Below are 14472 nucleotides of genomic sequence, written 5' to 3'. Positions count from 1 at the left end.
CCAGGTGATTCCATGCAAGGCTGAAAACCTCAACAGCAAATTCACCATCCGGGTTACAGGAAGGTGGAGAGGGCTGCTCCCCTCGACCCCCTGGGGCTGGGATGCAGGGGCTGGGGCATCATTCACACAAACATCATTGTTGCCTATACAGGTTATGGCATGAAAGTTCTCGGAAAGAACTGCCATAAATAATGGAAGCGATTATAAGAGATCTGAGACACACTAGGTTGGGAAAAGGTTTTGTGCCTGGCAGGTGGACGTGAGGGGTAAGCAGGGATGGTCACTGAACGAAAAGGTCTATCAACTCCTTTAGCAAGATTCTCCTAAGCCAGTCTTGCAAACTTCCCTGTAGAAAATGCCTATAAGAATTTCTACAAACCCACCTGTTACCCCTCTGCTGTCTCTAGCTCTCTCAGCCTATTTGAGTGCAGCCACGGAGCGAGATACCAGTTAAATCACATCACAAAGAGCCAGTCTAACCAGGGAAACGTAGGCTAGATACTGTACAGTTTAAAGGCAAAAAGTGGGGTTCCAGAAAGGGATCCAAGCATACAAGATTCGGATAAACTGGTCTTAATGGGCCAAAGAGGGAGTCATGCCCAGAGATGATGATGATGATGATGATGATGGAGGACGAGGAGGAGGAGAAAAGTACCGGCCAATATCCTTGATGAGCATATGTGCAAAAATCCTCAACAATTTCAGAATTAGCAAATTGAATTCAACAATTCGTTAAAAGGATCAGTCACCACAATCAAGTGGGATATTACAGGAATGAAAGGAGGGTTCAGTGTCCATAAGATCAAGCAACACGTTGCATCACATTAACAAAATGATAAAAATCATGTTATCATCTCAGTAGATGCAAAAAAAGCATTTGCAAAGTACAACATCCATTCGTGATAAAAACTCTTAAGAAAGTGTGTTTAGTGGAACATACTTCACTATAATAGAGGCCATATATGACAAACCCACAGCTAACGTCATATGCAATGATGAACTGAAAGCTGTTCCTCTAAAATCAGGAACAAGGGGCACGTGGTGGCTCAGCCAGTTAAGCATCCAACTCTTGGTTTCAGCTCAGGTAATGATCTCAGGATTGTCAGATGGAGGCCCACATCAGGCTCTGTGCTCAGCAGGAAGTCTGCTTGAGATTCTCTCCTTCTCCCTCTCCCTCTGCCTCTCCCCAGCTTGTGCTCTCATACACGTGTGTGCACACTCTAAAATAAATCTTAAAAAAAACCAACTACAAACTACACTTATCCTGATGCACAGTAATTTACAGAATTGTTGAATCACTATATTGTACACCTGAAACTAATGTAACACTGTATATTAATTATATTGGAATAAAATTAAAAAACATACTACAAAACCATGGCAATCAAAACAGTATGATACTGACACAAAAATACACATAAATCAATGGAACAGAATAGAGAGCCCAGAAATAAACCCATGCTGATATGATCAATTAATCTACAACAAAGGTGGCAAAAATATACAATGGGGAAAAGACAGTCTTTTCAATGAACAGTGTTGGGAAAACTGGATGGCTACATGCAAAAGAATGAAACTGCACCACTTTCTTACACCACAAAGATAAACTCAAAATGGATGAAAAATCTAAATGTAAGACCTGAAACCATAAAGCTCCTAAAACAAAGCATGGACAGCAATGTCTTGGAAAATGGCCTTAGTAACATTTTCCTGGATATGTCTCCCCAAAGGAAATAAAAGCAAAAATAAACTATTGGGACTAAATCAAACTAAAAAGCTTTTGTGCAGCAAAGGAAACCATCTACAAAGAGAAAAGGCACCCTAGTGAATGAGAGAAACACTTGCAAATTATATATCCAATAACAGGTTAATATCCAAAATATATAAAGAACTCAACACAATTTAACACCAAAAAAAAAAAAAACCCAACCCTAACAATTTGATTAAAAATGAGCAGAGGACCTGAATAGGCATTTTTCCAAAAAAAGCGTACAGATGGCCAACACATGAAAAGATACTCAACATCACTAATCATCAGGGAAATGCAATCAGAACCACAATAAGATAGCACCTCGCACCTGTCAGAATGGCTAGTACAAAAGACAAGAAATAGTTAAGTGTTGGCAAGGATGTGGAGAAAAGAGAACCTCTGTGCACAGCTGGTAGGAATGTAAACTGGTGGAGACCCGTAAAGAGGCTGCTCAAAAAATTAAAAAGAGAAATACCATATGACCCAGTAATTCCATTGCTGGGTATTTACCCAAAGAAAACAAAAACACAAATTCAGAAATATATATGCATCCCTATGTTTACTGCAGCATTATTTACAACACCCAAAACATGGAAGCAACTTAAGCATCCATTGACAGATGAATGGATAAATATGTGGCGCACGCACGCGCGCGTGTGTGTGTGTGTGTGTGTGTGTGTGTATCATAAAGTATTACTGAACCATAAGAAAGAATAAAATTTTGCCTTTTGCAACAACATGGATGGACCTACAGGGTATTACGCTAAGTGAAACACAGAGAACGAATTGGTGGTTGCCAAAGGAGGGATGGATGAAAACAGGGAAGGGGATTAAGAGGTACAAACTTCCAGTTATACAATGTTACACAGATGAAAAGTACAGCATAGGGAATACAGTCAACAATACTGTCATGAGTTTGAATGGTGACGGATGGTAACTATACTTACTGTGCTGAGCAGTGCATAATGTATAAAATTGTCTAATCACTATGTTGTATACCTGAAACTAATATAATACTGTATATAAACTATGCATCAACTTTTTAAAAATACATCACTTCAGCAAATACCAAATACTTTCCCATTCCGTATCTCTTCAAAACAAGATCATTTCGGGCGCCTGGGTGGCTCAGTCGTTAAGCGTCTGCCTTCGGCTCAGGTCATGATCCCAGGTTCCTGGGATCGAGTCCCGCATCGGGCTCCCTGCTCCACGGGAAGCCTGCTTCTCCCTCTCCCACTCCCCCTGCTTGTGTTCCTGCTCTCGCTATCTCTGTCAAATAAATAAAATCTTTAAAAAAAAAAAAAGATCATTTCAAAGACTGTATGTTTTTCCTTTTCTTTCCTGGTTTTAACCTCAAGGAATCCTTTAAAACTTTCCCTTTTATTAAGGATTTATAAGATTACAGTTCATTGGGGAACACAATTTCTTTCTATACAGTTTAATTGTTTTCTTTGTATTTTTAAACCAATGAAATGAATAATGAAACCCAAATATTAGCTGCCGTAAGAGAATGGGGTAAATTAAAGTTGGATACTAGAACCATTAAAAAAAAAAAAAAAAAAAGAATGTCACTAGAGAACAGTAAATATCCAAAGTGGTTTCTGGTCTTTGGACAGACGCTGCTGGATGTGGAAAAGCACAGATTTAAGCCTGAGCTTGAAGTTTACAAAAAGGAAAAAGAAGACCAGAGTGTCCGGGGGCGGGAGGGAGGAGTGGGGGAGGGATTATTCTGAATAATTCTTAAACCAATCCCTTAAACTTTCCTTTTCTTTAGACCCTGGACAGGAGGATCTGAGGGCAAGAAATGCTTCCCTGGGCGACAAGCCCAGTATCTGCCCTGTGCTCAGCTTGGTACTAAAAGAACGTGCCTTCTGTGAGATGCCCTCTACATCTGGGTAGAGTGGGCCCCACCGACTCCGACATGCAGGTGATTCCCTTACTAGACACGCAAAATTTCTGAAAAGTTTAGTCATGAAGAAAAAAGAGGAAAAAAAAGGAAAGAAAAGAAACCCCAGCTTGGGAGACCATGCTCACTTTTTTTTTTTTTTTTAAGATTTTATTTATTTGACAGAGAGAGACACAGCGAGAGAGGGAATACAAGCAGGGAGAGTGGGAGAGGGAGAAGCAGGCTTCCCGCGGAGCAGGGAGCCCAACGCAGGGCTCGATGCCAGGACCCGGGGACCATGACCTGAGCCGAAGGCAGACGCTTAACCACGGAGTCACCCAGGCGCCCCCCCCCATGCTTACTTTCTTTAAAACTCCCTCCTCAGACTGACATCATCTGCATTTGAACAGAAATGCAAGCTACACCATAAAGCATTAAAATTACATTAAGTTTTAAAATAAATTTAGTTGGGCAATAATTAAAACTTCATTGAGCAAGTAGACATCTATCACGTCCTTATCTTTGCAAAAACTGACTTAATAAGCTACTAAAATTTAAAGGTCTCTGTATCCTAATTTTTGTCTGTTTACGATAAAAATGTTGACACAACAATAAACGAGTGTATTCTCTGGATTTGAGATTCCTCCAGAGGAATACAGCCAATATAGAAAACAATGGCTTTCAGACATGCAGCAAAATAGGAAAAAAAAAAAAATCACTGATGACATTAAAACGTTGCACTGTCATTTTCTGACTTACTTTCAGAGCTTTTACTTTTGTTTTGGGGGGGGTTTTGTCCGTTAAAACCATCTTTACAGGCTCCTGGGCAAAGCAGCTGAACTGGAGCAAGGATCTCCAAACGCTCCTGCATTCTTTTGTTCCTGGTATTTTAATTTCTGGTTTATTGCCAAACCTACCAACTTCTCTCATACACTCCTGATGATGCTGGAGCACTCCAAGCAGGCAAGAAGCAACAAGATTCACAGGCTGGGTCATGTAACACCTTCTCACCATGTTGGAAAAAAAAAAAAAAAACCTTAAGATTTGCATTCATGGACCAAATGCCTCAGTTGCCCAAAATTCTTCACTATTTCTGAGCAACTTGCCACCACACTGTCTCATGTGCGGTCACCACACACATAAGATCACTTACTTCAAATGTAAACAGGGGCACGTGGGTGGCTTAGCAGGTTAAGTGGCCAACTCTTGATTTCAGCTCAGGTCAGGATCTCAGAGTCCTGGGATGGAGCCCCGCACTGAGCTCCACCCTTAGTGGGAGTCTGCTTGAGATATTCTCTCTCTCCCTCTTTTTGCTCCCCCCGCCACTCTGTCCCTGCTCAAGCACATGCACTCACTGTCTCTAAAATAAATAAATCTTGGGATGCCTGGGTGGCTCAGTCGTTAAGTGTCTGCCTTCCGCTCAGGTCAGGATCCCAAGGTCCTGGGATCGAGCCCCGCATCGGGCTCCCTGCTCAGCGGGAAGCCTGCTTCTCCCTCTCCCACTCCCCCTGCTCGTGTTCCCTCTCTCACTGTGTCTCTCTCTGTCAAATAAATAAATAAAACCTTTAAAAATAATTAATCTTTTTAAAAAAAGTATAACTGTAAAACAGATTTGACATACCCTACGGCCGTAAAATGCTGACCTAAATAAATAATTGTTCTCATTTGCCGAAATAGGGTAAAAATCTGAATTCACATCCCTCTTTCATCCCCGCACGTCTTTTATCCCACCATACGGTATTATCTTTGTTAGCATGACTCTTATCAATAAGGAACAACTATGTTCTCACCCATACTCTCACTGGACTAAGGTTTCCCAGTCCTTCCCTTCAAGGGTATGTGCTTTAGGAGAGGAATATCAAGTGTCACATAAAGTGACATGGCAACACAGATAGCAAGCACTACTTGGGCTCAGAGAAGGGATGGATCAAAAGCCAGAAGGTGAGAGAAAAACTCGCAGGAGTTGAGCTGGATTGTGAAGAACCCAGAATTTACCAGGACAGGGATTCCAGGCAAGACTGAGAGACTAACCCGAAGACATACAGGAAACCAAGTCCAAACTCTGCTCGGGGGACAATGAGAGGCACACTTAGATTAAGCAGCAACTTTGTGTGCAGGACTGATCCTTAGATGAAAGAATCATGTCTTCTTTTTCTCCCTGAACAGCCCTAGCACTCAGCACAGTGCCTACAGTATTCAAAGTGCCTCAACCGATGGGCAGGGAAAGAAAACAGAATTTGTACTGGCAGTATTGGGAGATGAGGCCACAGAGGTATGGAAGACTTTGAATTCAAAGGTAAAAACCTAACCCTGGACCCATAAGAATTCAGGCTACAGCTCGCACCTCTCCCTCTGCTGCACTCCCCTGGCCAAGCAGCAGCCAGGCCAATCCCAACTAGTCACACCTCGGGGCTGAAAGCGGCTGGAGAAAGAACTGAGCTGACCATCTGTGTCCCTTCGAATTTGATCACAAGGCAGAAGTGAACACAAGTCCACCTTGCTGGGGCTTCTCACGCGTGCTCACTTCTCCCAGTTTCCAGAAGGACCGCCTCACTCCTGTTTCTCCTCCCTCTCCACACTGCCTGCTGCCCCTTCCTCCCTCACCCTGCGTACCCGTCTTCTTTGGGAAAATAAAAGCAATGGGGCAGGAACTCCCACTTCAACCCATCCGCGCTTCCAATGTGCTCCTGCCTCATGACCACCTTCTCTCCTAACACGGGGATGAAACGTGCCTTCTGCCAGGAGGACCTGATGCACCTGTGCGTGGCTTCCACCCCATCTCACCTTCCAGCATCCATTTCTCCCACTCCCAAGTTACTCCCCAGTTTACTCCGATGCGCTCTCATTGTCCTTCCCTAAGAACCCTTCCTTCATACCAAAATTCTTCGTCATCTAGATGCTACTACCACCATCCTCCCTCCCTCCGACTCCCTTCAAGCCGCCCCAACCTGCCCTCATGGCCTCCGGTCCACAGAGGGCGCCAAAGCGCCAGGCTGGCCAAGCCAGTGCCCAGCAACTCAGCTTTCTGGGTCCCTGATCTCTCAGCATCTCTCAACTGGGGCACCCATTGCTTCCTTCAAACCTGAACGTGCCTTGGTCTCTACGACCACGTACTCCCCTCTGTGTCCCCCACCCCACCAGCTGCGCCTTCTCAGGCTCCTTTACTGCTCCCTGGAGCTTCTGCCTGAGCCACCTTCTCCTCCCACCTGCACATATTCCCCCAACCGAACTCCACCACACCTGGGCTGTAAAAACCCGGTACAGTCCACCGGCTCCGAACACCACCTCTCCGCTAGAGAAGAACCACTCCGTCCGCACCGCTACCTGGAACTCCGGAAGGCCAGCGCTCAAGCCAATCTTTCCTTTCCCTCAGGCCAAGCTCAAGTCCGAAATTCTCCAGGAAAACAGAAAATCTCCCAGCGCCTCCATAGCCCCACTGATCTCCCCTCTTTTCAGGCTTCCTAAAGCATTTAAACAGTCGGCAGTACAGGATTTATTACTTAATTACACACATTTGCAATTGTTCCCTAAATGCTGCTTTCGTGCAAAACTTTTCTTCCAACTAGGTTTAGTTTTCTAAACAATACAAGCATTCCCTTTTGTCTACCTGACACTGAGCTGGGTGCCCTGGTTGATGTCTGATTATCAGTTTTTTTATTGTTTTTTTTTTTTTTAAGATTTTATTTATTTGAAAGAGAGAGCGAGTAGAAGCAGGGGAAGCGGCAGGCAGAGGGAGAAACAGGCTCCCTGCTGAGCCGGAAGCCCGATGCGGGGCTCAATTCCAGGACCCTGAGATCATGACTGGAGCGGAAGGCAGACGCTTAACCGACTGAGCCACCCAGGCACCCCCTGATCATCAGGTCTTTGATGGCAAAAACAAGCATAACGTTTTACAAAGTAAAAACCAAAACTCACACACTATTTTACTTTGTTGAACGGTCTGAGAAAAAATATGGACTTTGTCCCTAAGTTACTTGGCAAATCGTAAATTAAAAAAAAAAAAAACCCTTTACCTAGAATCACTATGTAACATTATGAAAAAAAAAATCTGAAAATCAGGGCTAAGTTTGTAAAACTTTCTATCACGGAAGTCCTAATTTTTAAAACTTAAAATATTGAGCAGCATTTCAAATAAAACACAAGAATAGAGTAACTTATATTTCCAACAAAAATACTGAAAAGTTAAATTTTTATTCAATTTGGATGTAAATAATAGGGCAGGAATTAAAGAATTTAATTCTTTAATACAAAAGACTACATGATACAGGAAACAAGATTGGTCAAGCTGAGGATTTCTGCTGGACCTCTCCATAAACACAGCTAAATAAGAAAGTAAGTGTTTTTCACTAAGGTAGCTGAAGGGTCTGAGCTCTTGGCTATGCTGAAGTCCAGTTCACCCACTAGATAGAAATTACCTTATCTTCCATTGTTTAAAAAGAAAAAGAAAAGAAAAAGAAAAAGAAAAATTCTATCCCATCAATTTTCCTTGCCACAGCCACATCACAGCTCAGCTGAACATGGCTGGCCATACCTAAGGGATTAAAACTCAAACCAGAGAGACTGCCTGTCCTTGACCTGGCCCTTACAGGCTCCTCTCTGACCACTCCAGGCAGTGGACACTTGCCCTTGACATCTAGCAACATCAACTGCACAGAACAGCAACACTGACCATCCCCCTCATTTCTTCCCCCTCGACCCATCCACTCACTATTTGGTTCACAATTACCCATCTCATCCTTCTTGAATTGGCTCAGGATCCTCAGAACCTGGATCCCACCAACTATGTCCCAAAGAGACTTTGGATGCCCTCCTGAGTTCCTTTTGCTACATGTGCACCCCAATATTAGAGCATTCACCATACTGTTCTGGATTCACGAATATTTCTCTCCCAAAACTTGTAAGTTCCTGAAGAAAGACCTTGTTTTATTCACATTCTGTAGTGAGTTGAACAGTATGCCCCCAAAAGGGGTCCAAAGTTCTCACCCCTGGTTACCTCTGCAAGTGACCTTATTTGGAAAGAGGGTCTTTGCAGATGTAATTAAGTTACGCATCCTTAGATGAGATCATCCTGGGCTTTGGATCAACCCTAAACTCAATGACTGGTGTCCTTATAAGAGAAAGAACAGTCTCTGAAATACAGAGACACGGGAAAGAAGCGACCTTGAGGCAAAGGCAGAGATGGCACTAGGGTGCCACAATCCAAGGCAGGTCAGAAACTGAAGGCCCTCTGGAGAAAGCAAGGTTCAAATCAAAAGAACTTGATTTTCCAAGTTCTGGCTTCCAGAGTTGTGAGAAAAGAAATTTGTTGTTTTATGCCACCAAATGTGTGGTAATTTGCCACACCCTCAGAAAATTAACACCTAGTCTAAACCTCAATGTGCTGCCTACTACCCAGGAAACACACATACACACACATGCACACACACAACTCTTGAACTAAGAAGGAAGATGAAGGCGGGGGGAAAGATGAGAAAGAATCTGAACTGTACAGCAGGAATCTGGGACATGGACCCTGCCGCTCAATTTCTATGGGAACTTGGGCAAGTCACCTATCTGCCATGACTCTGATTTATTCCCTAGTAAAATGAGGGGACTGGCCCAGAAGACCCTCTACCAGGTCCGATATACCTTCACTCACCTTAATCCAGAACATCAGCTGATCCTTATATCAATTCTAAATTCTTCCCACTCACTAAATTCTAATTTTATTTTCATCTAAAGGTTTCAGGTGCAAAAAATATTGGATTAATATGACATTTCAAAGGCATTTATATTTTAATCAGCTCATGAAAAATTCACTGGAACAGTTTAATACTATTTAGTAATAGTTTAATACGCTGAAGAGTGATTTTCTATGATACCACCTAAAAATCTGCAAAGCAAAAACAATTTACAAATAGCCAATTTAATACTGCTGAAACTTGACATTCTGAAAAACTCGACCTAAACTTGAATCAGCTGGAGCGCCACTGATCCAGAACCCAGTGAATGATGACTAATTTCCGCAAAGTTATAAAGGGATATATATCTCCAACACTGGGGTTTTCTCTACTTGACTCAAAACTGTAATTAAAGGTCCCATACCCGAAACTTCCACTTCAAAGAATCTGGCTAAGAAATAAATAAATACAGCTGCTGCCACTACCAAATGGTCAAGCGTCAGTAAAGAAGTCCAACAAAAACTATTTTACCCATTTTCATCCCTCCACAGACAGAAACACATACGGTTTTCCTGTGTTAAACCTTTCGTAATTCAAACAAATGGAAATGGGAGAACAAAGACGTAATGAGATTTATACTTCTCCTACCCATACATTCTCCTTAATTTGGGTTAAATTCAAAACCATATTTTAAGCTTTTCATAGGTCATGCTGCTCCCCTTGCCTTCATGTTTTTATAGTGGTAGCCTTGATTTTTCTTTACGAAACCAACGGAAAGAACACAGAGGGGCAGAGGGACTCATATTTCAGTTCGACAAAATATCCATTTGAAACACTTAAACTTTGCCAAACCAATTCATCGTTCAGAAAATAAAATCAAGATTCCAAGTGTCCGGCTAAAATGGGCAGAACCAAACCTGCAAAACTAGACCGTGACTCTGAGCACAAATGTAGTCACAAGACCAAAAACTTTTCCTTCCAGGTGGGAAACTCAACTCAGTATCTAGTCCCTCGAGATGGAAGGCTCAACAAACCCAGTTTTCAATTCCAAAGTTCTCGGGCTTTTAAACATGAGTGCTCAAGCACATGAAAACCAGGCTGGAAGGTGCACGACTCACCTCAAATGTATTTCTCGCCCTTAATAACAGCTCCATTTTATTTATTTTTTTATTTTTTTGGAGGCTAACAACTCCATTTTAAACGGTGCTCTTGTACTGTGATAAAACTAAGAGAGCGAAAGGCAAGGAGAGTCTGGGGTTTTGGAATTACACACACAGCCAGCCATTCCAAGTCCCGATGTTGTTTGGTATTCTGCAAACTATTCTTGCAAACTGCACGGCAGTGTAAGTTAATGTGCATAGAAGCTGAAGGACCGGCGCTCCTACGGAGCACTGTGTTTTCTGGAAGCCCAAGCACGGAATAAACGAGCGACAACTCGGCGGACTGCATGTTTACTTGCATCCTCACGTGGCACCGCGCAACCATAGAAGCGCTGCGCCGGGACTGCGCGGGGCGCGCGGGGGAACCCGAAAACTTTTTACTTTGCAAACTAGCGGAACTGGAAAGCGGCTCCGGGGCAGATTCACTTGCCTTCCCCGAGACGCGCCCTTGCCAAGTTAACCACCCCAGCACCACCCCTGCCAGCAGCTTCACTCACACAAAGGCGCGTGGGTGCCGGCAGGACCCCTCTCCAAAGTTGCGCGGACAGAAAGCGGCGCAACGAGAAGGCGCCCCCAGGGAGGGACCCGGCGCGAGGGCTACTCACAGGGTGACCGTGCGGTTGGGCAGCGTGTCGGGGGGCAAGACCTGCGCGAGCTCCAGGCTGCTGCACACCACCTTGCCCTCGGCGGCGCCCGCCGCCCTGCCGGCCCCTCGGGGCCGCCCGTCGTGCTTGCAGCCGGCGGGCAGCGCCGCGGCGCCGCCGCCGCCTCCGCCTCCCAGCAGCGCCAGCAGCGCGAGCGGCAGCAGCAGCGGCGGCGGCGTGCGGCCCCGCCGGCGCCCGGGCGGCTCCATGCGGCGGGCCGGGGCCTGCGGGCCGAACGGCGGCTGGCTGGCCTAGCGGGCCGGCCCGGCGCCCGGGCGGGCGGGGGCGCGGCACGGGCCCGGCGGCGCCCGGAGCCTCATGGCGGCCGGAGGACGGGCCCTCCTCGGCGCCAACATGCTCCTTTGTCCGCTGCGGCGGCGCTCGGCCTCCAGGGAGCCGCGGGGTCACGGCCGCGCGGGTCCCAGCACCGCTCTCTAGCCCCGCGGGAGCACCGCCTTCTGCTCCTCCACCTCCTCCACCTCCTCCACCTCCTCCACCGTCGCCGCCGCCGCCGCCTCCCCCGGCCACTGCCCGCGGCGGCTCCTCCCCGCCCGCGGCCGCCACCGCCCCTTCCCCTCCTCCTCCTCCTCTCCTCCTCCTCTTCTCTCCTCGCGCCTCCCGCCGCCCGCGGCTCGGGTTAGGACGAGCGCGCTCCCAGACCTGCGCCGCCCGCCAGGGCCCGGGGGCCCGACCCCCGACGCGGTACTCGACGGGCCCGGCCTCGGCCTCGGCCTCGGGCCAGCATTTGTGCGGGCCCCGCGGGAGTCCGGTTACTCTTGGAGAGGGCGGAAGAAAGTTCTAGTCCGAATTCCAAGCCACGGTGGCCACTGTCCCCCGCTTCCCTCTGCTGCCCTCCAGACAAAGCCGCCCTGTGCGCCCCTGGGGGCCGCCCATTCCGCCCGCGGAGCCCTGGCCTGGAATTTGGAGTGAGGGAGAAGAGCAGGAACGAATTTACTCGGAGAAAGAAAGGAAAGGGAAAGTGCCCCAAGCCAACTGTATCTTCCTATCTCACCCCTGCCCCCCCCCCCCGCAAGGGATTTCACGCCTTCTCTTGGAACAGGGTCGTCTCATTTGTCCCAAATGCACCAGAGCAAGGAACGGGTCCCTCTCCAGAAACGTGGACTCTCAGAAGCTGTTTCTGGCCTTCAGCAGCTCCAGCTGTGAACTCGAAAAGATGCATCGGGGTCCCACTGGACCAGCAAGCAGCCTTTTGAAAGAAATTTTCCTCTGACATCCGCAGATACCTGAGATGTAACCAGTTAGAGCAATAATGACCAAACTAGCCAAGAAACCCCAGCTAAATCTATTACTCCGCTCTGTAGGGCTGACAGCCCCACCCTAATATTTGCAGGACCAGGGCTGACATACTCTGTGTTTCAATATTTACAAGAAATATGTCAAGCTAAAAAATAAAAGATACTCTGTTTTCTCACCTTGAGTAACGTACCTTCATAACACCCGCCAAGGCCAGGTGTGTCTGCTGAGATTTCAGATGCCTTGCATGTCCACCCTGAAACTGGCAGGGAGCAAAGAGCCAGACCCCAGCCCTTGGCCTACACACTTCCACCCCCCCCCCCCCATTGCTTCCTGTGCTGGCTCCATTCGTGAACAAGAGGGGCTTTCTGCACATGTATGGATACCTGAGTCCACTCATCCAAGCTCTGTCCAGGACCTCAAGCAGTCACCCTTGGCCTAGCAGGGCACGCATCAGTTTTTTGGTCTTCCCTTGGGAGGACAATTCTGGAAAGGGGTCTGCTCAGAACCCAGAAGTAGCCTTGGGAATTTTTTTTTTTTAAAGATGTACACATTTATTTGAGAGACAGCTCTCATGCCCATAGGGTTTCTGAGTGGGGCAGGGGCAGCTGAGGGAACCAGGAGCTCCATCTCATGACCCTGGAGCTCATGACCTGAGAGAAAACCAAGAATCAGATGCTTAACCCACTGAGCCACCCAGGCACCCGCAGGAGTTTTTGATCAGTGAATTACTCGGTCCTGGGTACCTTGGATTAGGTCTAGAAGCAGGAAGGGGACACAAGCTCTTGGGGAACACATCCCTTGTCCCTGGAGAATTTTTCCTCTTGGGGAGGGGAGCTAAGATGGTGCCCTCTAAAAGGCAGAGCCCAGGGCAGGGTTTTTCTTGCCTGGGTCTAAGGCCCCAGCAAGAACTGGCCCCTTATCCAAGGGACCAGTTCCCAGGAATCTATGACTAGATTTTTCTCAATAGTAAATAAATTATCTCCATCTAATGTACACTCTTGCATTAATATTTAAATAGGACTTCATTCGACCAACATTTTTTGAGATTCAACTATATGAATCCAACAGTATCCATTGCTAATAGTATGTTCCCTGACAGAAATATTCCAGGTCTGTGTTGTCCAATATGGCAGCTACAGGTGACTGCTTAATACTTGATGTGTAGCCAGTGTGAGGTAAGATAATTTCTCATTTTAATTTTAATTAATTTAAATTTGAGTTTAAATAGCCCAAGGGACCCAATGGCTACCCCATTGAACACTACAGATCTCCACACCGATGGGTGGAAAAAGTGGGAGATCCTCATCACTATTAAGTAGCTTTAAATCTGTATATCAGGGGTGCCTGGCTAGCTCAGTCAGAAGAAAATGCAGCTCTTGAGCTCAGGGTTGTGAGTTCAAGCCCCATCTTAGGCAGGAAGCCTACTTAAAAATAAAAAATAAATACATAAAATAAATCTGTATATCAGCTAGAAGGCAAAAATAAATGCCTCTGTGTTAAGTAGGCAAAATTGCTTACATTTCTCTTGAATTTATGTAAAGAATTATTATCCACTAACACAATCGTCATCATCATCCATTTTCTTTATAAAAGAAATGGAAGCAAAATGGAAGTTTTTAATAGCCATATTCTTATCGTCATAGCTACAAATTGTCATGTGAATTTAGAATCTGCGTATTTTCACATATTCTGTTTCAGCCTATAGTTGAAGTAACTGTGCATGTCTGTTTTGAAATTTGTGTGCCACAAGTACTAATACCAATTTGATACATATCTTCTTTTCACTTCACTGTGTTAAGAAAGTTATATAAAGTATAGAATTACAAGAAAAAGAATCTCAAGTGGTACCATGAATCCAAGGAGAAACATGGAAGAAATGAAATGTTTTCTTACATGGATAACTTCAGCCATTCTTGCACAGAAATCTTTGAAAAATAAAACTCATTAGAGATCACAATATAGTGGTATATGAAAACTGGAAAGAACTTAAGGAAGCCTATCTCTCAACACTCTAGTCCTTTGTATTATCCAACCCTCGTTTATCATCATTTCTGTACCAGTATGTGTTCATAGAACGGCAAGTCATCTTGTCTACACTTAGAAAAATCTCAGAGGA

The 14472-nt window shown here is 45.6% G+C and overlaps 1 protein-coding gene across 1 annotated transcript in view; it reads right to left on the bottom strand.

The window, feature by feature from the left end:
• The window catches only part of ADGRA3 (adhesion G protein-coupled receptor A3), a 122247-nt gene extending 110939 nt beyond the window's left edge, over positions 1 to 11308 (bottom strand). The window contains exon 1 of the mRNA XM_088020870.1: positions 11061 to 11308. Within this exon, the coding sequence (XP_087876996.1) occupies positions 11061 to 11308 (248 nt within the window). The remainder of the gene's footprint in view (positions 1 to 11060) is intronic.
• Between the last annotated feature and the right edge of the window lie 3164 nt (positions 11309 to 14472).

This window comes from Eumetopias jubatus, unplaced genomic scaffold (genome assembly GCF_037043125.1).
Source record: "Eumetopias jubatus isolate StellerSeaLion01/CBP00866 unplaced genomic scaffold, mEumJub1_p1.0 scaffold_2, whole genome shotgun sequence".
Taxonomy (NCBI): Eukaryota; Metazoa; Chordata; class Mammalia; order Carnivora; family Otariidae; genus Eumetopias; species Eumetopias jubatus.
The sequence above is the reverse complement of the archived record's forward strand: the minus strand, read 5'-3'. Positions and strand labels throughout refer to the sequence as shown.